The sequence below is a fragment of the Equus asinus genome, chromosome 1 (genome assembly GCF_041296235.1).
Source record: "Equus asinus isolate D_3611 breed Donkey chromosome 1, EquAss-T2T_v2, whole genome shotgun sequence".
NCBI classification, from domain to species: Eukaryota; Metazoa; Chordata; class Mammalia; order Perissodactyla; family Equidae; genus Equus; species Equus asinus.
Genome location: NC_091790.1, coordinates 190,708,831 through 190,730,850, shown reverse-complemented (window position 1 = coordinate 190,730,850; position 22,020 = coordinate 190,708,831). Strand labels below are relative to the sequence as shown.

The 22,020-nt window shown below is 36.4% G+C and overlaps 1 protein-coding gene across 2 annotated transcripts in view; it reads right to left on the bottom strand.

Annotated features, from left to right (window-relative positions):
* Window positions 1–1,022: 1,022 nt before the first annotated feature.
* The window catches only part of CHRM2 (cholinergic receptor muscarinic 2), a 144,083-nt gene continuing 123,085 nt past the window's right edge, over window positions 1,023–22,020 (bottom strand). Inside the window, exons 2-3 of one of the 2 annotated variants that reach the window (XM_044779062.2) lie at window positions 17,661–17,748; window positions 1,023–4,462 (exon numbers count right to left, since the gene is read on the bottom strand). In XM_044779062.2, the coding sequence (XP_044634997.1) occupies window positions 3,015–4,462; window positions 17,661–17,703 (1,491 nt within the window). In that variant the 5' untranslated portion in view covers window positions 17,704–17,748 and the 3' untranslated portion in view covers window positions 1,023–3,014. The remainder of the gene's footprint in view (window positions 4,463–17,660; window positions 17,749–22,020) is intronic. The other variant, XM_014839345.3, reaches the window with a different exon arrangement.

Here is a 22,020-nt window from a genome sequence, read left to right as displayed (position 1 = left end):
ATGTAGATGTGTCCTGTGTTCCCAATCTGTGAGTTACAAATACGCCAAACTCAGTGGATGACAGTGTGTCTGATACATGATTGGTGAGCATTACCTTTTTCAAACAAGTGAGCTGTTTGCATTGACATTCTAATAGTGATACAAGATTATTTTCCCACTTATACAAAGCAAGCTCTAGAATCTCTTAAAATAGACCAGGGTTTCTCAATCTTGGCACTATTGACATTATGAGCCAAATAATTCTTAGTTGTGGGGGGCTATCCTGTGCATTGTGAGCTGTTTAGCAGCATCTCTGTCATCTATCCACTAGATGCCAATAGCCCTACCCCCAGTCGTGGCAACCAAAAATGTCTCCACACATTGTTAAATGTCCCTAGTTGACAGCCACTGAAATAGACAAATCCAGCAACGGTTAACGCAAAACTTTGAATACAATCTCCATATCCTTTTAACTATCTACCATTTTCAGTATTCTTTCCTTTTTTTCTGATTCCAGTTGACAAAGCTTCCATGACATGTCAGTCTATATTCAATTCCTTCCTTTCCTGCTTGGTGGTTGCCCTTTCAATAAGGTTATGGTGGCTAAGGTGAAGATCAAGAATAGAAGGAAGGAAGGTAGGATAGAGTAGAAATGGACAGTAAGAGCCAGTTTGATTCATGGTGAGTTGGATTGTTACAGCAGATAAAAAAAAGAACAAATCCAGAATCCTGAATCCTTGAATCCAAAGAGTTCATCTCAACTAAAGATGAATCTACATCATAATGGTACAAGTTAATAAGTGAAATATTCAGCCAGTCAGTTGTTTTGTTTACAGCAAACCAAAGAGTCCATTGGCTTGATGTCTCCTCCACTCAAGTGACACATTGATTTGAAAATAAAAATAAAAATAAATATGGATTTAAAATGTAAGTTTACATGTAAGTAATTATAGAGTAATCTTTATGAACTGATGCTGTATGTTCACACATAGAAGATTGGGGGGGGTGACAAGTTATTCAAACAAGAAATTATTTTTATGTAGGATAAGTTACATACAAATATTGTTGGCAATTTGCTTCTTACTAACTATTCTTTTTTGTTGTAGTTTACCTTGTGCTTTTTTTTTTAATTCTCAAAATTGAAATGCCGTCAATAAGCCAAGTGACACAAAATAACTCTAATTAAATGCTAAGGTCTAATACTGACAAATTCATCATGCAAATCACATTGATATTACTGGTCAAGGTATCATGAAGCCCATAAATCTAAAATGCAAAATATGAAATTTGAAAAGGCTTTTATAAATTTGATTTCTATTAATTGGGCCATCTTTAGAAAATCTGATTGGAAGATTATAACAAAGGTAATAAGAAAAAAGTTGAGGGATAAAAATAACTAGCTAAATGTGAATCAATATAATCATATATTTATTTGGGGTACCAAATAAAAAGTTTCTACATGGGCAAGATTCTTTATAAAGCCACCATTTAGGTAATAGTTCCTGACCTGACTTTTTTATGGTCTAGAATTAGACAAATGCTAAAAAGCGATGCAGGTAGAGCCACCTACATTCTTTTTTCAGATTCTGCTGAGCTCATTTAGCTTCTGTTTAGTTATCAACTACATTTCTATCACAAAGATTATTATACCTCTATTGATAGAATTTGAAGTTAAAAAATTTTGGAGATAATTGACAATTTGAGGAATATGGAACATGTGGTTTCAGTAAATGTTTTTGAATTACTCTTTTTTTCCCCCTGCACTGGTCATAGGATAGTTATACACAAGCTGACTTGACTATAAATTAAATACTATCCTTTAGCAGGCATTGAAGAGAAGGTCTTAATCTCTTGGGACTGACCCAGAAGTCACGGGTGACACGTGAGTATGTTAATCCTATTTAGGATTCCAAAAGAATAAGGCTGACAAAGGCCAGGGGTTCATGTTTTACAAGTTAACATTTCATACATGGGTCAGGCAGATTCAGGGTGAAAGAGAATGCCCTTTCAAACTTTTATTTTCTTATCTCAAATTCATCTGGCCTCAGTAAACTTTCTCCAACTAGAATGACCATTATTTAATTTGACGAAATCTCAGTTTAGAAAATGACTTGGTTTCTCAATCGTGTTTATGTATTAGGTAGGCTATTCTATTAAAATAAGAGGCTAGTTTAGAAGAAAACCAGATGGGTGAAAACATTTCACATAGAGGATCATAAGTGAACTAAATCCTTACAGGCTTTTATACCCTCAAAGAACGCAAAGGACAAGGTGGGAAAGGGTGAAATGCCCATTTTCATGTCTGTCTTTGGCTGTATTTAATGAAAATCCTGCAGATTTTGCCCTTACACAATGTAGAATGGGGAACTGCCAAAACCAATGCCATAATGAGAAAATAATGATGTGATCTACTCAGGTTTTTTGTTTTTGTTTGCTTTTTCTTTTGGTGGTGAGAAAAGGGAAAGGTAAAAAAATAGGCATTTGTTACTTTGCATTTCTCCAAATAAAACCATAACAAAATAATAATATATGCTTAACACTCTGGAGACCATTTCTACATCCTTTTTTGATTTTATTCCTTCACTTCCCCAATGTATGTCTATTTCTTCACGTTTAAGTCTCCATGTTAGCTTGTAACTGTGGCATTTCATCCTCATATGGAACACGGGGAAATTTTTAAAAAACAAAAAAAAAAGGGAGCAAGGTTATTAATCTCATTGTGCAGAGATAAAATTGCAGATTCGAAAGCCCTTCTTCAAGAGAGAACGAGAAAGCGTAGATCGTTACTTAAATCCACAATTCCAACACATCTCTTTCATGGCCTCATTGCTCCTAAAAGGCTAGGGTTTATAAGGTGCAAGTTTCTCAAATTGGAGCATAGGCACCATAAGAGTGTCATTCTTGGGCTCCTTAATTGCACATTCCATAATAAGACTATAAAGTGCAATGGCAGAGATTTTAAAACTAGGAGCTCTTTTATCCCTTTTCTTCATTCCAAGCTCCCCTTGACTACCTTCTGTCTTTACAAAGATGTTTTACCTTGTAGCGCCTATATTCTTGTAATGACACATTAGAAGGTGTTTAAAGGTCTTCTTGAAGGTGGCATTACAAAGTGCGTAACAGGCAGGGTTGATAGTGCTATTGATGTAACAAAGCCAATAACCAATTGTCCATACTGTGTTGGGGATGCAGGGTGCACAGAAGGTGTTAATGAGCACCATGACATTGTATGGGGCCCAAGTGATGATGAAAGCCAACAGAATAGCCAAGATTGTCCTGGTCACTTTCTTTTCCCGGGAAGGAGGAGGCTTCTTTTTTGCAGGCTGCTTAGTCATTTTCACAATCTTGCGAGCTACGATGTTCTGTTTTTCATCTCCATTTTGACCTGAAGAACCAACTAGCTCCACAGTGGTATTAATTGGGGTGCACGAGTCCCCTTTTTGGGTCTTGGTGACAATCTTGATGCATGTTTGCTTAGAGTTCTCATCTTTGGAATGGCCCAGGGAAGTAGAAACTGTGTTTTCATCCTGGGTTATTTCATCTTCTCTCATATTAGAGGCGACAGCACTGACTGAGGTGGAATCATTGGAGCTCTCTTTCTCCTCCCCCTGGACACAGTTTTCAGTCACAGCATCTCTGGTAGCCTTGCCATTTTGGATTTTGTTGTGCTCCAGACCATCATCACTGCTGGGCATGTTATTGTTGTTTGGCTTCACTATCCTTCCTTGTATCAGACTTGGAGAAACTGGATCTTGGTTGGCCACAGGCTCCTTCTTCTCTTTCTTTATCCTGCTCTTGCTGGCTCGGGATATGTGCCAGTATAACACAGTCATGATGATCACAGGCAAATAGAAGGCTGCAATGGCAGTACCAAAAGTAACAGCAGCGTTGGAAAAAAACTGAATGTAGCATTCCCCATCCTCCACAGTTCTCACCCCTACAATGAACTGCCAGAAGAGAATGGCTGGAGCCCAGAGGATGAAGGAGAGGACCCAGGCAGCTGCAATCATCATACCTGCCATTTTCGTGGTCCGCTTGACTGGGTAGGTGAGCGGTTTCGTGACACAGAAATACCTGTCAAAGCTGATGATAAGCAGATTCATCACTGAGGCATTGCTGACCACATAGTCCAGGGCTAGCCAAAGGTCACACACCACAGGTCCCAAAGGCCAGTAGCCAATCACAGTGTAGAGGGTGTACAAGTTCATGGAGAAAACACCAATGATGAGGTCAGCACAGGCCAAGCTGAACAAAAAGTAATTGTTGACAGTCTGGAGGTGGCGGTTGACTTTAATGGAGACCATGACCAGGATGTTCCCGATAATGGTCACCAAACTGAGGGATCCAGCCACAAGGACAATAAACACCACTTCGAATGTCTTATAAGGACTGGTCAGAGCCAGGCCATTGTTAGAGGAGTTTGTTGAGTTATTCATTTTGTGTTCTCTAATCAGTAGCCAAGAAGCCAAATAAACATTTAAACCTGCAGAGAAATAGAATAAAATTAACAAATGTAATACAAACATTGCTTTAAAATATATCAGATTTTTTCCTTTTGAGCCTCATTTTCTTTGGCCAAAATCTTCCCTCCTTCCTCTACATGTTTATTGTGCCTACCTGCCCCAGTTCTCCACATAAAAGGCAAAAACTTCAAATGGAAGGGTCAAAAGATCCTTTCAGGCTAGCAATATATTTGAAGTCTGATAACATTCTGAACGTGTCCACACCTAGACATGAATATCTGTCTGTCTATCTGTCTGTCTATCATCTATCTATCTGTCTGTCATCAATCAATTTAACTGAGCATAATATTGATGAATTGAACTAAATAAACCAAAATTATACATAAACTTTCCAAAGCATCAAGAGCTTCTGGTATGGACATAAAAATTAATAAGCCAGTAGGAGGACAAAATACAAAAGAAAACATAAAACTTATTATAGTGAATGTGTGACTTTTATAGTCAGTAGCATCTTTCCACCTGGTAGCTCTAAGCGTTTTCCATAATGATACTGAAAATGATAATAATAAAGATAAGATAATAATAATACTGTATTAGCCAATACACTTCTCCCAATGACTATTATTTTCCTCTGATCTCCATTTTACACTTGTAGTTAGTGTCACATGGTTAGCACTTCCAATATTGCATATCCTGCAAAAGAAGTTATTTATTAAATACATATTGATATGATTATGCCAATTTTCTGAATGTTTTATTTTTCAAATCACTGCCAAGTCTATTATGTTACTGTTCTTCCTGCCAAATCTTTGGTACAGTCAGGCTAGGATTTATATTTGTTTGGCAGAAGAGGGAACTGAAGCCCAGAAAGATTAAATAACTTATGTAAGGTCACATATCAAGTCAATGATAGAGAGAAGACTACGACCCTTAGTTTGTTCAATCATTCACTCATTCACTTTGTCCTCACATACTTATCGCACAATTTCTCTGTCTTAGGCATTATCATAAATGCTGGGCATTCAGCGATCGTTAAGACAGTGTCCCTGCCTTTGAGAGGCATATGCTCTGGTGGCAGCAATGGGTGGGTAAAGAAGCAATTATTAAACCCCAGTGTACTTTCTGCTACCCATCTTGGTTGTGTTTAAGTAAACAGATAATCATCATTTTTCAGATAATGACACTGAAGTCAGGCAACCATTGAGTGATCTTTTATAAGAGACATAGGAAAGAAAGTTAAAAGTTCATCAAAGGAGTCATGACACGTTTCTGGAGACACAGCATCTGTAGGAAATACTAGCCTAAACTGACAAAATCTATGCAAGTTGTGTGAATCAAAAAGGAAGCATTGTTGAGAAGTTATTGGGCATTCAAAATTCAGAAATGTCTATTCATTCACGTCCCTCTAATCACAAAGAGATACAAGTGGGGCAGTGGTTTTCCCTTGAAATCCATGTAGAAAATAATTTGCTAAGCACCTTCAAAGTACAAATAGCATTTAAACAAAAAGGTTATTCAGCTTAGAAAGCAAGTTATCTTCAAGGATTCTTAAAAAACTATGACTTAGGAGGGGGTTGGCTTTAATAAATAAGACCCCAAGCTCAGAGTCCATAAAGAAATATATATGGAAGTGCTACATAATTATTTGAAATTTTTGCATAGAAAAAATAAAAGTAAAAATAAAAATTGGGAAAATATTTGTAAAGCACATAATAGAAAGTTACCTAATTTCCTTAACATCAAAGATTTTTGAAAATAAATGAGGAAAGATGAGAAGACTAACAAGCTAAAACATTGATATATTAGTTAGATAAAAGGCAAATTAAATGTTAATAACTTTAAACATATGGAAAGTTTATGTTTTTCATAAACCTCACAATTTGAAAATGCAAACACATTAGTGGAGATACAGGAGGTGGTTTAGTCTTTCCATGACCCATCATTCTGTCCCTAAGTCATCAGTCTAAGGTACCTTAAGACAATCCAAGTCACCCAAAGATGTCTGTTAATCTAGACTGAGAAAAAAAATGCAAACACAAGCAATGGAAACCATTTCCCCATTCACAGTGTTAAAGTTGTTGGACATTATTGGTTGGAGTACTGGGGTAACCTCCTTGGAGGACAACTTATCTATACCTATGAAAATTTATATACATTTCTAAAAATTTAAAATGAAGAAACACTTGTCTCAAGAATACTACATATAGAAATTTATATTTCAGCTATAGTTATAAAAATGTGCAAAGAAGTTTACTCAAGGATGTTCATTCACAAATGTTACAGCAAAAAAAAAAAACTAGAAATATTAAAACAATTCATTGACAGAGGATTGGTTAAATGTGTTAAGGAATACTCTTACAATGGAATAGTACACAGCCTTTAAAAGATAGAGGTAGACATATGTGTTCTGGCATTGTTGTGCAAACTTAGAAGATAATAGGATCAGAGCAAGGCACAGAATATTAGAGAATCTAATTCTGTTTTTTTCAGAATGATGATTATATATATATTAATCTTCAGATCAGAGGAAACATTGAAGAGTTTAATCAGGGGAATGATGTTAACGGAATGCAACTCACCAGCTGGCCTTCCAAAATTATACATGAGGTGTCAGCTACAGGGCCAGGAGGAAGGAGCTTAAAAAGGGTCATTTACTTTTGACATTATATGCTTCAGGGTACTGTTTAATGTTTTCATTATGAACATAGCTTTGTATAATGAAAGCAAATGCAGATTCTCAGGCTCACTCCAGACATCCTGATTTAGAACCCATAAGCTATGTTTGGAAACACTCCTAAAGTCTCTCTTCTCTTATCTCTTTTAAAATTTGGTTCATTATGTATTGTCCCACCCTCGTACACCACAACCTATCTCTGTTGGCTTGGTCTTCATCCACCACATGAACATCCCCAGTGTCTCTTGTGTATTAAATTTAGGAGGAAATATTCCTTCACTATTAAACTCCTCACCAGGTATTACAAGGAGCTTGGTTTTATTAAAGCATAGCACGACTGATTTGAACATAAGGCTGAAGAGGTATACAGAGGTAGAGGTCTCATCATAAAGTCCTTATGGAAAACATAGGAAGTTTGACTTTAGTCCGTAAGTCATGGAGAAACATTGAAGAGTTTAGTCAGGAGAGTAATTTTGATTGAATGGAACTTGTCATATTTCCTTCCAAAATTCTCCATATCCTGTTTTAACCATCTCTGTGAATCATGTTATCACCACTTAAGTGCTCAAGTTAAAATTCTGAGCCATGTCCTGACCTTCTGCCTCATCCATACTTCCAGCGGCCAAGGGGTAACCATGACCTGTCAATGCTACCTCTTAAATATTGTTTGAATTTATACTTTGTTCCTATTTTTTTACTACCATTTCCTTATGTTAGGCCCTGCCTCCTGATATTCTTGACATAATTAAGTCCTTGATAAAATTTATAATCTTGCCTCCTTGCATCTTTCCAGAAGTATCTCACTTTCCTAAATATCCCAAATATAAAGCAATTATATGCAGTTCTCCAAACATATCATTGTGTTTTATGACTTTATGCCATTTTATATTCTTGTCTCCTGCCTTAAAGCACCTTCTTTTCATCCTCTTATCCTTTCATCCTCACATTTCTCACCCGTGCCCCCTATTTTGCCTGCAGGCATCATGAACTCTAAGAAACCCTTTTGATAACTCTTGGCCTAGCCAATTTTTTCTCAACTCTGCTTCCATAGCACGGCTTGTGTCAATTTATTCTGTCTGTCATTTTTATTTGCTTGTTTGTTTGAGTTAGAGTCTTTTGAAAGTCAAGTGGAAAGCCAAGTTAATCACATTCCTTAGACTATGACCAACATCCTCACCAGTCTTTGCAAGATCCTTCTCTTATTTTTATCTTAACAATATTTTGCTTCTTTTCATTTCTAATTCTCACGTTCCGTTATCCTTTCTCTCCTTTAGCACTTGCTCGAATTGCTTAGACTATTTCTTTGGCTGCAACTCTGGAAATATAATGGTTTTCTTTTCCCTTATGATCTTAATTTGCTAATGTAAAATGACACGATATAAGAACTTGGACTTGCATATAAATTTCCCTATCATGTGTGCCCAGAGGTGGGACCACTGAACCAAGGTATGGATATAAGCCTTCTGATTCCTGCCATGTTGTTCTCCTGGATGGCTGCAGCAGATCCTGCTGTCATCAGGCAAGTTCTGTTTCTCAATAACCTTTAAACAACTGTTATTATGCAACTTCCTAAGATTTGCCAATCCAAGAGAGAGAAAGTGTAGATTTTTGTTTTAATTTGCATTTCTCTGATTACTAGAGAGGCTGAGCACTTGTTTTCATGTAGTTAGTAGTCTTTCAGGTTTCTATTTTCATAGATCCCCTGTTCATACCTTGGACCCATAGGACACGGATTGATACAACTGTCTATGTATTTTCCTCCTTCAGTAGAAAAACAGTGAGTTTTGACTTAGTCTTTATAGCTCTACTATCTAGTTCACTGCCTCAAGTATAACTGGTGCTCAAAAAATGTTGAATTAATACAAGATCAACAATTAATATTATCAATTCAACTCCTATTTACCTAATCAGTGGAATTGTTTCAATAATACTTTTCTTTAACAGAATTTTTTTGGTCATCATTCATACAGTTGTTTATTCATGTAGTTTAATTAAACAAAATAATTTCACTAATCCGCTCATTATTCTATTGATTCCTTATTCGCTAAGGTAACTGTAAGATCAGTATTCTGACTTGCTTATAAGTCAAGAAGTCTGACTTGCTTGTCTATTCATTAGATAAATTCATGGACCTTTTTGTAATTGAGTTACACACATATATATATATATATATATATCTATCTATCTGTTTCATGCAATGTTCATTTTAATAAATTTTAATTGAAAAATACCAAACATTTATTTTCTGAATGTCCTGTTTGACACTTTATTCTTCACATACACTTCAATACATCATAGGACTATATTTATTTTAGTTTCAAAAAACTTTTTGGCGACTTCCTCTTAAGAATAATGTGTAAATATAATATTTATGTTAAAAAATAAATTTAATTTGATCTCTTATTTTATAGATTAAGAAACTGTAAGAGTGAGTGATTTGTCCATGGTCATCTGGTTCTTGCCATAACTTATGCTAATAATAATAACTATTATTCTTCTAAAACTTTGCAACACAATAGAGCTGCACGATTCTCACTCTACTTCTTTCATATTATTTATTTGTTTGTTAATTTGTTTTCTCCCTTCTTGTCTACCATGAGCATGCATTAAATTTTCAACTGAAAAAAAAACCAAGAAAACATAATCTTAGGACTCTCAAATATATGTTGTCTCATTTAATATTAACGATTCTATAAAATATACCGAACAGGTCCTATCATCCCCTCTATCTGAAGAAGGAAGCTGAGGCTATAAGAGGAGATTAAGCGAAGTGTCCTTGGTTTCAAGGCTAGTGAGTAAAGATCTGCAACTAAAACCAATGTCCTTACCTTTTGGTTAGACACGCTTTCTCTCCCTTCCCTGTTTGGAAATCATACTTCATCCAGTAATATGTGAAATTGTTAAGTATTTGTATGATGATGAACTATACCAAGAGGTTGCTAGGAAGGCACATTCCATTTTGGGGGACCTGAAATTCTTACCCAGGTAGAATATAGTAAATTTGTATACTGTTAACATACTTAGCTGCTATCATATCCTCTAAATTTTTAGTTACCATATTTGCTTATTTATACCAACATTCTTTGTAAAAATGGAAAACATCTCACTTGGCAGCAAGTACAAGAGTTTGAAGGATGGCATTCCTTTCAGCCCATGTGGTACACAAGCTATGTACAGACTGTTCCTCTTCTATTAGAGAGAATGGCTTCCTTTCATTAACCTCTTGTCATCTCCGCTGTTTACACTTCTTTAAAAGTCTTTACTTCTGATGTGGCATCATAGGATTTTATTAAAGCAATAGTTACATCATTGATGAAATAACATAATCACAACAGACTAAACAATGAAGATGACCTTCAAAGGACTCAGCATCTTAATGTGGCAAGTGTATAATAATCCATTTGGTATTTCACAACCTTAGGTTATGACTATGTCCTGAAAGTACTATGGAAACTTATGAGAAAAAAACTTTTCTGCCCTTAGTTTCTCCATCACGTGAGTCCCTGTACAAAGCAGTGAGGAATGTATCATGGTGTAATATTATCCTCACAAAGCTGTGGGTGCTAATCTCTGCTCGTAATTATTAGCTGTGAGTCTGATCATGTCACTTTACTTCCAGGAAGCTTAATTTTCTTTTTGCTCAAAAAGGAATAACGACCCTATTTTTCTTGGAGATTGTGGTAAGAATCAAAGAGATCGTGTCTCTGAACCGTGATCTATAAGTGTTAAGCATTATATAAATGCTATTAATACTCACATTTGTTAAATGGGTATAAATCAATCACCTTTCTTAGTAGTTAACAGGAAATTTTGTATGCGTGTGTGTGTGTGTGTGTGTGTATGAAACAGATTACGAGTGAGGAGGTGTGGGGTGTACTGGTACTGATAATACTATATTATCATGATCAATGATATTAAATTATCAATAATATTAAATCTTCAATGATTATAATAATATTGATAATAATTAACATGTTTTGAGCATGATTACTCTCCACCGTAACTCCTGGAGTAATTATTATTCTATGCTTTTCTATCAATGTTGAACTAAATGTCAAAGAACTAAGTTATTTGAGACTCAAACCCAGAATGCCTGACTCCAGACTCTGCTATAAATATTTATCATTTCTCTAAGGAACAGTCTTACCTAGTAGAAAATGTGTGCACCCAAAATTTATTCCTTTGATTTGCCATGACTAATCCCTATGCCCCAACTTTAAGTTGGATCCTTGCTTTAGACAACAGAGGATCATTGTGTCCAGGCCAATACTGCAACTTTGGCATTCTCTCTCTGACAGTTATTGTCGATGTCAGAACTTCTATGTAACTGATGTGAATACTTTTGTGAAAGGTTATATATCAGTTCACACGTTGAGGGAAAAGTTTCAAATCTTAAATGTCATATATTTTCATGCATAGAACCTTACTAACTCTTTATCTTATTGTGAACATCTTCTGTGCTTCTTCCTAGTCTGTCTTAGTCTGAGAGCTCCACTGAAACCTGTCCACCATGGGTGACCCTGCTGGTATTTGACATACTAGTGGCATGGCTTTTAGCATCACAGCAAAATGCAGCTTCCACAGTATGACAACTGACAGATGGATGGTCTGGTTCCCTGACTAGGAATGAACCAGGGCCATGGTGGTGACAGCGTGGAATTTTGACCATTAGACCACCAGGGCTGGCTTAAACAACACTAACTCTAGAAAAATTTCATGACTAAAATGGAAAGAGGCCTAAAAATGACTTAATTAATACCCTTGCCCTTGTCTCTATGTCTGTGGCACGTTTAGTTATTTTTCCACACAATACACAGCCTGCCAAAGACGAAAAGAGGTTTGTACAATTATAAACAAAACACAGTATGGAATAAAGCATTCTTTTGACATTAAGAATCAATTTCCATTGGAATAAGCACTGCAGCACCCTTCCCTTTCTGTTCCAGGAATTTGACAGAACTTCAATATTGACGACGAACATAATTTAGTAAATGGTGCTCGCTAAATAGTGTGACCTAGGCCAAACAGCTGCAAAAGTGCAGGAAGCCCTCTGTCTAAAGGTTGTGCTCTCACAAGAAGAGGAGCGAGAGGAAAACGGAAGCAATCCTCAGAGCGCTACTGAACGTTGTATATGATTAGACAGCTGTATTTGAATCAATGCCTGAGTCTTTCTTACCATCTTGAGAAGTTGCAAATTTGTATAGTCGGCTTTTTTTAAATTTTGTTTTGTTTTTTTTCCCCTAAAGTTGGCAGTCTGTTGGTTTAATAACTCTAAATTAGTTAATTCATTGCTTTGAATTAAACATGTGAATCAAATTTGCAGAGAGATTGAGGCTCATTATGACTCTGATAGAAAATTCTAGAATGAAAGCTGTTGTTCTAGAGAAGCTGAGCAATTCCAAACAATGCATCCCCTTAGGAATCCTTTTCAATGGTGCACGTGCCTTCCATTGGAAGCTGAGACAGAGCACAAGGCAGCATGGAACTTTGGATAGGCAGACCAAGGACAGCTTTGAATGAAACTCAGTTAAGGCTCAGAGAAAGGCTGAAAAAGAGTAAGTTAATATTTTTCCTCTGAAAAGTAACCAGATTAGTTCAGAATAAATGCGATGAAAAGATTTCTTCTTCTGAGTAAGTATAAAATACAAATTAATATATCTTATAAACAGTAAGTAGAGAAAAAGACACTTAGTTGTACTTAGAAACCCATGCTTATTATAAGCATGTCTCTACTTAAGGTTGCATTGCTTAGGGAGAGAAAGGAAAAATTAATCAATCCATGTGCTGCTCTTTTCATAAAAATACACATATGAAAATGTAAACATATGTGGATTGTGTTTTATAGACATAATTCTCTTGGTTATCACTTCTTAAAATAAATGCAACCATACATATAAGCTTAACAGACACCATCATTCTTCTGGTAGTAATATCTAGAATGTAGGTATAGAGTCCAAAGAAACTAATTCACCTGCATAAGAGTACATCTTGTGTCCTTTAACTTTTCAGTGCGAGAAATGACACAGGCCTCATGTATTTATGATTCATATCAGATTCAATGAAGCTATAAATATAAAATAGTAATGAAGTAGAGTGTAATGGGCAGCAACTATTTTTATTGTTTCCAATTGAAAGACAAAATGATTGTTTCCTCAGAGTCTGATTGCAGCCTATTTCTGGAACCGAGCAAAATGACCACAGTGTTATCCCACTAAAACGTGAAAAACGAGAGCAGCGAGAAGATTAAAGTCTTTACTAAATGATCTAATGGCGATTGAGATGAGGAAACATAAAAAGCTGCATCAACTCAGCAAAGATTTTTGTATCTAAAGCACTAATTTAGAGTTAAAATAAAGCAAGTGGTCAGAGAAAATGAAGAGCTTTATGTGGTAAATCAGGACAATCAACTCTCCTATCTGCTTGAAATAAAATCACTTTCTTGGTGATAGCCACGGGGAATCACAACATAATTTAATATATGTGCTAAATGTCATCAAACGCTACACCAAACTTTCACTTCCTCAACTGCCTCCCTATACTGTTAGTTCAAATCTATTTAAATATTTAAATACTCCAACTCCTGTTCACCTTCAGACTCCCCAAACACTTAAAAAAATCAGATCTCATTCAAACTGAGCTAGAATTACAAATGTGAGTCTTTACCTTTCCCCAGGAGGCAGATTCTGTGTTCACTGAGCCCAGAGTGAAAGCTATGACAAAAATGACACTTCCCTTCTGGAACTATACCATCTTGGTTGGTAAATATCCCCAGCATAATTTATGTGCGTTCCTCTTCACCATGTTATCTAGTAAAAAGTGGTAAACTTTGACCAGTTCACATTATAGAGGCATTTAAATTTAATTTCTGTACCCAAATAATGCATGAGAAAGGAAAGCCTTCCAATAGATAGACTGTAAGTGGATTGGGACTTGTACACAAATCTGCTAGGCAGGATGCTTTTTCTTTCAAGCACAACTGCACCATCAGCTAGCAGTTTTAGTTTGTGTTTTCTGCTGGGACAGGAATATTCATAACTGGACCTGTAGGAGAACATGTTACAGAAGGATTCTGTGAGTAATTAACTAATCCCCCAAACAACGGAAAATGAAAGGAAATAGGAGGCTAAGAGAATTTGCCCTGGATTCCTTCACCTAAACATCTTGAGTGAAAGTGTGAGCCAAGAGTATTAGCTGAAGAAGAAGGGAGAACAACACATTGAAGGAGAAAGGCAAGAAATAATGTCTCTGCTCTTAAAAAGTTCTAAGTCCAAGGAAAGTCTTAATAGTCCAAGGAAAATTTTTCATGAAATATCACTTCCTGTTTAGGGAAAGAGTAGCAAAGGCCCCCAGGGTCTGGATGTCCTTCTAAGAGACACACCAGCAGAGGGCTGGTCTGCTGCTATATAAGGATGTTTGCTCTTCTTTCTGTAACTTTTGTACACAGATAACTATGACTTGTCTGTGGATGCAGTAGACAAAACTTTGGAGTTAAACCTGAGACTTAAGCCTATCTTTGCTATTTTCTGGTTGTGTGAACATAAGTCTGTTGACTCCCTTTCCAATCTTAAAAATATGGAAAATAAAATTTATCATTCAGAATTTAAAAAAAAAATATACATAATACATAAGGCTCTTATCAGGTGCTCATTAAGTAGTCGCTACTGTTAAGTTCATTATAATTACCAAGTGATTCTAACCAAAAAGTAGAGCATTACAAAAAGAAAAGAAAAGAAAGGGGAACGAAGCAGGCACTCTGTATTTATCCCAAGAAAATAAAAAGGTAATTTTTATATTATATAAGTCTATTCTATGCTGCTTTTATTATTTGCTTCCATTCATCTTAAGGACTTGGGAAACCCCATGATCATTCTATGGTATCTTGATTCTTACACTGAGATAGTAAGAATCTTCAGTCTAAACTTCAAGAAACTTCCATCTAAAGAATAGTAACTAATTCTCTTCTTAACCAAAACGTCAGAAGGTCACAGACAAGTAAGCCTCCATTTTAAATTCCTAGGCTACAGAATAACGAAAGATTATTTAGTGATTCTATATTTACATTTTAGCTGAAAGAACCTCAGTTTATTTTGGAGGAAAACATGATCCTTCTGGGGAACTAAAAAAATTTCCGCCTCTACACAAATTTAGAACAAATAATGAAACTGAGAGAGATTTGTTGTTAAATATAAAAATAGCAAAATTCCACTCTGTGTCAAATTGTGAATGCTTAGAGCAATATGGTTACATGATCTGTGAATATGCATAAAATTAATCTGTGACTTACATTTACCATATTACTCTAAATGCTGTTTTCAACGAAACAACTATTTTTAAAATTTCATTTTAGAAGTTCTGTGAATTGAAAGTAAATACTCTATAAAAAAAATAGGGCATTCATTCTGCCAAACGCTAGTTTTCTTGAGTGAGTTATTTCAGGCCCCTGCTTACTTCTCTTGACTTTTCCAAACTGTTTATCCAAATCCTTATCTTCTACTTATTTATTCACTCTCTCCCTCACCCATTCTATCTTCAGTGTAGCCTGTAGGAGATGACATAGATTGTCTGAGGAACCACCACAAGAGGTCAATTTCCCAATCTCTGCTGTCAGATTACTCTTCTATCATGACTGGCTAGGAGTGAGAAACTTAACTTTATTTATAATATGGTGACTCTAGAGTGTATCTGGAAACACTATTCCACTGACAGCAGACAAAGCCTCACCATCTTAGAATCCAGAGGTTATGATCATTTTAGAACCGAACTCCAATAGCAAGACAAGGGATTCAGACCTACTGTATTGATAGTCCTTTGGGGATCAGATGGCCCACCACATCCTGCTCAGCAGGCTCTCTCCAGTGTGCCACGGCCCAATTTGCATCCTAACCCTGGAGATGAGGACTATGCATCTTGCAGTCAGCCTCCACTCTGGTTCATGCGTGACTATCAGGATGGGAACACTTAAAAGTGTTCCAAGGAAAGACTCATTTGTAGGCCGCGTCAGTCTGTTCTTCATGATATAACATCCTCAGCTCTGTGTCTGCCTTTAGGAATGTAACTTGGGAGCAGCCTGTCTCTGGCTCTTCCCTTGTTTGGTTGCTTTCAAAGCCCACTATAAAGCTGAAAGGTGACAGCTTGACCTGCTTTGCTCCATGTTTTTTTTTTTTCTTTTTCTTTGGTATTGTTGTTAAAATAACAAATGACTATGTGCACAAAGCAGTAAGTCACAGTGGTATAGCCCAGTCTAAGGGAGGAGGAGAAAGTAGCTGGACTACAGAAATATCAAAAACAGGCATGATGGGGGCAGGGATCGTGAAATGGGGTGGGGTGATTTTTCCTTATGTTTGGCACAATGCCCTGTACATCCTCAGATTTCCAAACTGTGTTTTAAAATAAATGTTAAGAGCCACTTGAATAAAGTTTAATTTCTGTATGGGTATAATTCCAAGTTTTAGAAGCACCCAACCTATAACTAGCTTCCTTATTCTTAGTGAACTGCACATTCCCTCTCAAACAGAGACAAACCTTTAAATGGCTCCTTTAAAAGGCTCAGTGGATTTACAGAACCCAAACAATAATATTTTCCTATCCTGAGTTTAAATGAATTAGAAAATTGGATCCATAAAATGGAAATCCTCTGGATATAAAAGCCAGGGAATAAGAAGTCATGAAATGTAGTTTTGTACATGTTCAGGATTGAGATAGATAATAGAGCAACAAGGTGGACAGCCAGATCCCTATTTGTAACTTGAGGGTAAAGTAAAGTGGAAAAAAAGGTGATTTGAAGGAAAAGTAGGTTAGGTGAGGTTTTGAAAATACTTGGTTTAGTTGTTTTTTGTTTTTGTTTTTGTTTTTTTAAATAAGGATGACATAAGCTGAAGAAGAAAAAACTCTGCTGAGTGAGGATCTAAACATTTAAGAGCAAGAGGTATCACTGATCAGGCAAGAGCTTAAGGAAGCAGAAAAGAATGGTATCGGGATGGTATTTGGAGGACATGGAGAGAGAATGGCCTCGGTTAATCTCACGAACAGAAGGGAAGGGGTTAAAGATGAGAGTAGATTCAATTAGTTTTGGAGCTATCAAGGAACAAAGAGTTCAGGAAACTTCCTAAAGGCCATGTGTTGAGTATGAGCAAGGTAGTGTATGGCAAAGGACTTCATGAGTAATGGAGGCTGAAGAATGGAGACTCTATGCAACTTAAAAGTCAGAAACTATAATAAACTATCAATGTCATTGACCAAACTGGTATCAAGAGCCATCTTATTGAGCAGGATCTTTAACTCGATTTCAATTTCAAATCAACCATCCTCAATTGCCTGAATCATTTTCTGTCTCTGAATTCGGCCCTGGCTTGACCTGATCTTCTGACCACAAGCTGTTTGAGTATCTTCCCTTTGACAACCGCAAACTCTAGTCAGGGTGTGTAAGCCCACTCCAAATTTTAAGAAGTTTCTAAGTTCTCCAGGAATACATTTTCCCATTACTTATGTAGTGATAACACCTGCTCAGCAGATCTATTTCAAGAATTAAATGAGATAATACTCACAAAGGAATTTAAACCAAGCTTCCCAGTCCAGGCTCCGCAACATTTATCCATAGACTTAAGCAAAAGCTTAAAGTTGGCTCTGGCTAGGCTTGGAGTAGAAACAGAAAGAGAATTACTTTCATACTTTGTAAAATTGTCAACTGTACAATAGATCTGTTGGAACTGTCGTTTAACTGCTTTCTGTTATTTGGAAAGTATGTTCTTTAATTTCTTAAGCTCAAGTGAATTGCATAGATTTCCTCTACATATCCCATATGATCACAATGTTCATGGAGTCACAATCTCTCTTAAATAATCACCATTTAGTACTAAACTCTGTACAAGTTTATAGTAAATAATTGCTTCCTCTTCACTAACATTAACCAGAAATGGATCCTAAGTTGCCAGATAGTGGCAGTGTGCATATTGGGAAGGCAGCATGTGCTATGTGTTCTGTTTACATGTCCTGTTAAGAAGAGCAATCAGATTATAAATATTCAGAGCAAAAATATACCATGTATTACTTCTGTTTATTAATATATTTTGAAGGATGATAAACAGTAAATTGCATTATTATGATTTGCTGAAGAAGATTGGCCCGGAGCTAACATGTGTTCCCATTTTCCTCTACTTTATATGTGGGACGCCTGCCACAGCATAGCTTGATAAGCAGTGCATAGGTCTGCATCCGGGATCAGAACCAGAGAACCCTGGGCCGCTGAAGTGGAACACAGGAACTTAACCACTATGCCACGGGGCCAGCTCCAAAATGTCATTATTAATCATGACTCAAATGTTTTCCATTTTTAGGCTATACGATGAAAACCAAATAAATGGGAAAGAAAGGGGGATACAAATATAAAATATTGTTCATGGGACAATTTAATGACTGAATTAAACAAACCTACCATGTGAAATAAGCCTCAGCTCCCAAATTATCACTTTCTCTAAGGAAGCATTTTCCTCTCATTTCAGGATTTGATACCGTCTGATGTCAGCCGCTGAATGAATCTGAGGGGATTTTCCTGCTGCGCCTACTTTCATGCAAACCACCTATTTTGCTCTCTTTTAGCTGGCTAGTAGCTGGTTCTATTGTTTTCTCCTTCTGAGCAAATGTTCATGTTTTCTTTTTAAGTTGGGAACTTGGAGATGCTATCTGACAGGGGTTTTTATTTTGAATCTGTTTCATTGCAAAACCAAAATGTTTAATTATGCAAGACGGCTGCATCTTCAGGAATTCAAGCCTACGGACGGTAGACACAGAATCACTCCATCCACTCCGTTTCTCTTGCGGATCTGTTTGTTTTGGAAGAGGGATGTTGGTATAAACTCATGCAAAGAGCAGGGGTCTGTGATGGTAAAATATCTGCCTTCTCCTCCAGGAGATGGTATTTAACCTCCCTAAGTTTGATTTTTGCCCTCTGCGGCAGTGAGGATGTTCAACTCTAACGTCTCTTTCAGCTCTAAAAGCATTCTAGGATTCTAATTTTACTTTAATTCGCTTAGGATCCATATGATACTGACTGAGAGGTCAGAAATGACCGTCACTGACTTCTGCCTTAGATCTATATTTTCCTAACTATTGTACTGCGTGCACCTGCAGAGAGAAAACTGTTCATATCTCTTGAATTCATACTATTTGGGCTGTGCTGGTCTTACTGAAGAGGCCTCTGCTTTGTGTCAGCTAGTTTTCTTTGTCACTATCACCATGCCTCCCACCCCCAATATCCTGGTACATCTCAGCTTCCCTCTGTGACCCTTCATCCATGCAAGCTTGAAAATTAGATTCAAATTGCTATCTGTATCTTCATTTCACCCTCAATATTGAAAACATACTCTAATTCTCTCAATCTAGCTCCATGTTTACCTACCAACTCATTAAAAAGGGGCTTTAGCACTGGAGCAAGAGATCATGTATTAGGGAAGGAAAGCAATTTACTTGGCAAGTTCATTTGCGTGTTCTTGCCAACGTCAGAGCAAAGGTTTGTCCTTGGGATAAGGGAGTTTTCTTGCCTAGTCTGGTCTCTCCAGCTGTCTGATTCTTCAATTAACTGACACCTCTGTGCCAGTGATTTTATCCTGGACTTATTTAGTGGACAGACTGGAAATAGTCTCTCAGTGACTTACATGCTGGTTTTATAGCATCATTACAATCGTTGCCTAAGTATCACTGCAAGGAGGGAGGGAAGTGAAAGGAAGGCTCCTGGAGAAAGTGTGTTTGAGATATGCAACAATTTGCAAAGCGTAAGGAAGGGTATTTTGACAATTTCCAATGGAGGCCCAAAATCTAAACAAAATTACAAAGATCAGACAGGAAGCAATTGGCTTTTGTATCATGATTTGTGTTATAGAGCAGAATTCAGTGCCAGGGATTTCTGTGTCAGGTCTCAACCAAGAACGGTATGTTTTTCTTATTTAAAAACACATGGCATTGAGTAATGATACATTTTCGCTCTGCTTACACATTTCCCTCTGCCTTTGGACATTAAAAAAGTAAAATTTATCGTGAATTTTCTTCTGATTTTTCACATTAGAACATTAGAAAAGTAAACCAAAAGAAAAAAGATTTTGAATCATTTATGCCTGGCTCACAAGAGCTATGCGCTTTACCTGGCCATTCAACAGATAATTTTCTTCGAGCTAACTTCAAGGGAGAAAGTAGTGAACAATATTGACTTGTTTCTTGCTGTCAAAGTCCTTACAGTATGGTTAGAGGCACCTGCGAACTTATACTGGTAATAAAATTTTGTTATACGTCTTCCTACATATATATATGAGCACACAGTAAATGCACTCACCTATATATACACCTATAAACTTTAAAAGTTTTAGATCACAGGGTATCCATCAATTCACTGTCTCACTGAGGTCAGGCAAGAACTGAAAAGTGACAGAAGCAGGTTGGGTATAAGTGCATTCAGCTCCCACTGAGGTGGGAACGTGGATGCAAAGTTGTCAGATAATAAGGATTGTAAAGATACACAGGAAATCTGGATTTTTATGTGTATTCTCCTACTTTTTAAATCTTGGTTCAACATTATAAAATACTGATAAGTGAGCAAAACTTGTGTGTGTGGACAGAATTGGCCTGTAAGCCCCCACTTTCTGATCTTTGGCATTTACTGGCTTTTAACATTTTCAAGTAAAGATAATCATGGACATTTTGCTTTGACATTAGATAATGTTCTAATGCATCATTTTAATGGGTACATTACATTTAGTTTTGTGGCTACACTATAATTTAATTAAGCAATCCTCTATTTCTGACACAGGTCATTTCCAGTTTTTCACTCTAACAAACAATCCTGCAGTGAACTTTCTTGTACATAATTTTTTTTATAGATCTCTGGTTGCTTTTTAGCATAAATCCCCCAAAAGTGAAACATTGGCCAAAATTATACATACTTGCTATTTTTGATTGTAAAATCCCACCATCAATGGATGATTGTTCTTTTCCTACAGCTGTTAATAAAAATAAGAATTATCATTAAAAAGCTTTGTCAGGGGGCTGGCCCCGTGGCCGAGTGGTTAAGTTCGCGCGCTCCGCTGCAGGCGGCCCAGTGTTTCTTTGGTTCGAATCCTGGGCGCGGACATGGCACTGCTCATCAAACCACGCTGAGGCAGCGTCCCACATGCCACAACTAGAAGGACCCACAACGAAGAATATACAACTATGTACTGGGGGGCTTTGGGAAGGAAAAGGAAAAAATAAAATCTTAAAAAAAAAAATTTGTCAGATAAGTAAAATATTCTGTTTGAAGTTTTAACCATCACTGTATTGATTTGTGAAGTTTTACATTTTTAATATTATTGACCATTGACCCACTTTTATTTTCCCTTTTTACAGGGGATTTTTTTGGATATGTGTATATCTATTAATATTTAACTTTATGGTATCATTCAACTATTCAGACTCTCCGCTCTGAATAAGTAAATATTTAAGATAATCTCCTTTAACTATTTCACATATTTTATACTTGAAAATGTAATTTATATGGCCTATATTTTAGAATAATGTCTGAAGAGATCTAATATTTACTTTTTTCCAAATACTTTAAAAATCACCCAGGAACATTTATTGAGCAACTTACACTTTCTCCACAAATATGGAAAAGTAATTCTCATATCAGCTAAATGTTTCCATAAACATGGGTCTATTTCCAGGCTTTCCATTCTATTCCATGGTTTTATCTGTTTTATTCTTGTACCAGTAACGTTATCTTTCCTCAGTTATTTTATAATATATTTAGAAGCTCTAATTGTAAATCCAATCTATTAGTGTTCTGTTTTTAGTTATCTTTATTATATTTTCATACTATACTAATATAAACTTTAGAATATTTTGTGAACCCTTTTATCCTTAAGCAGTTTTTTTTTGGAC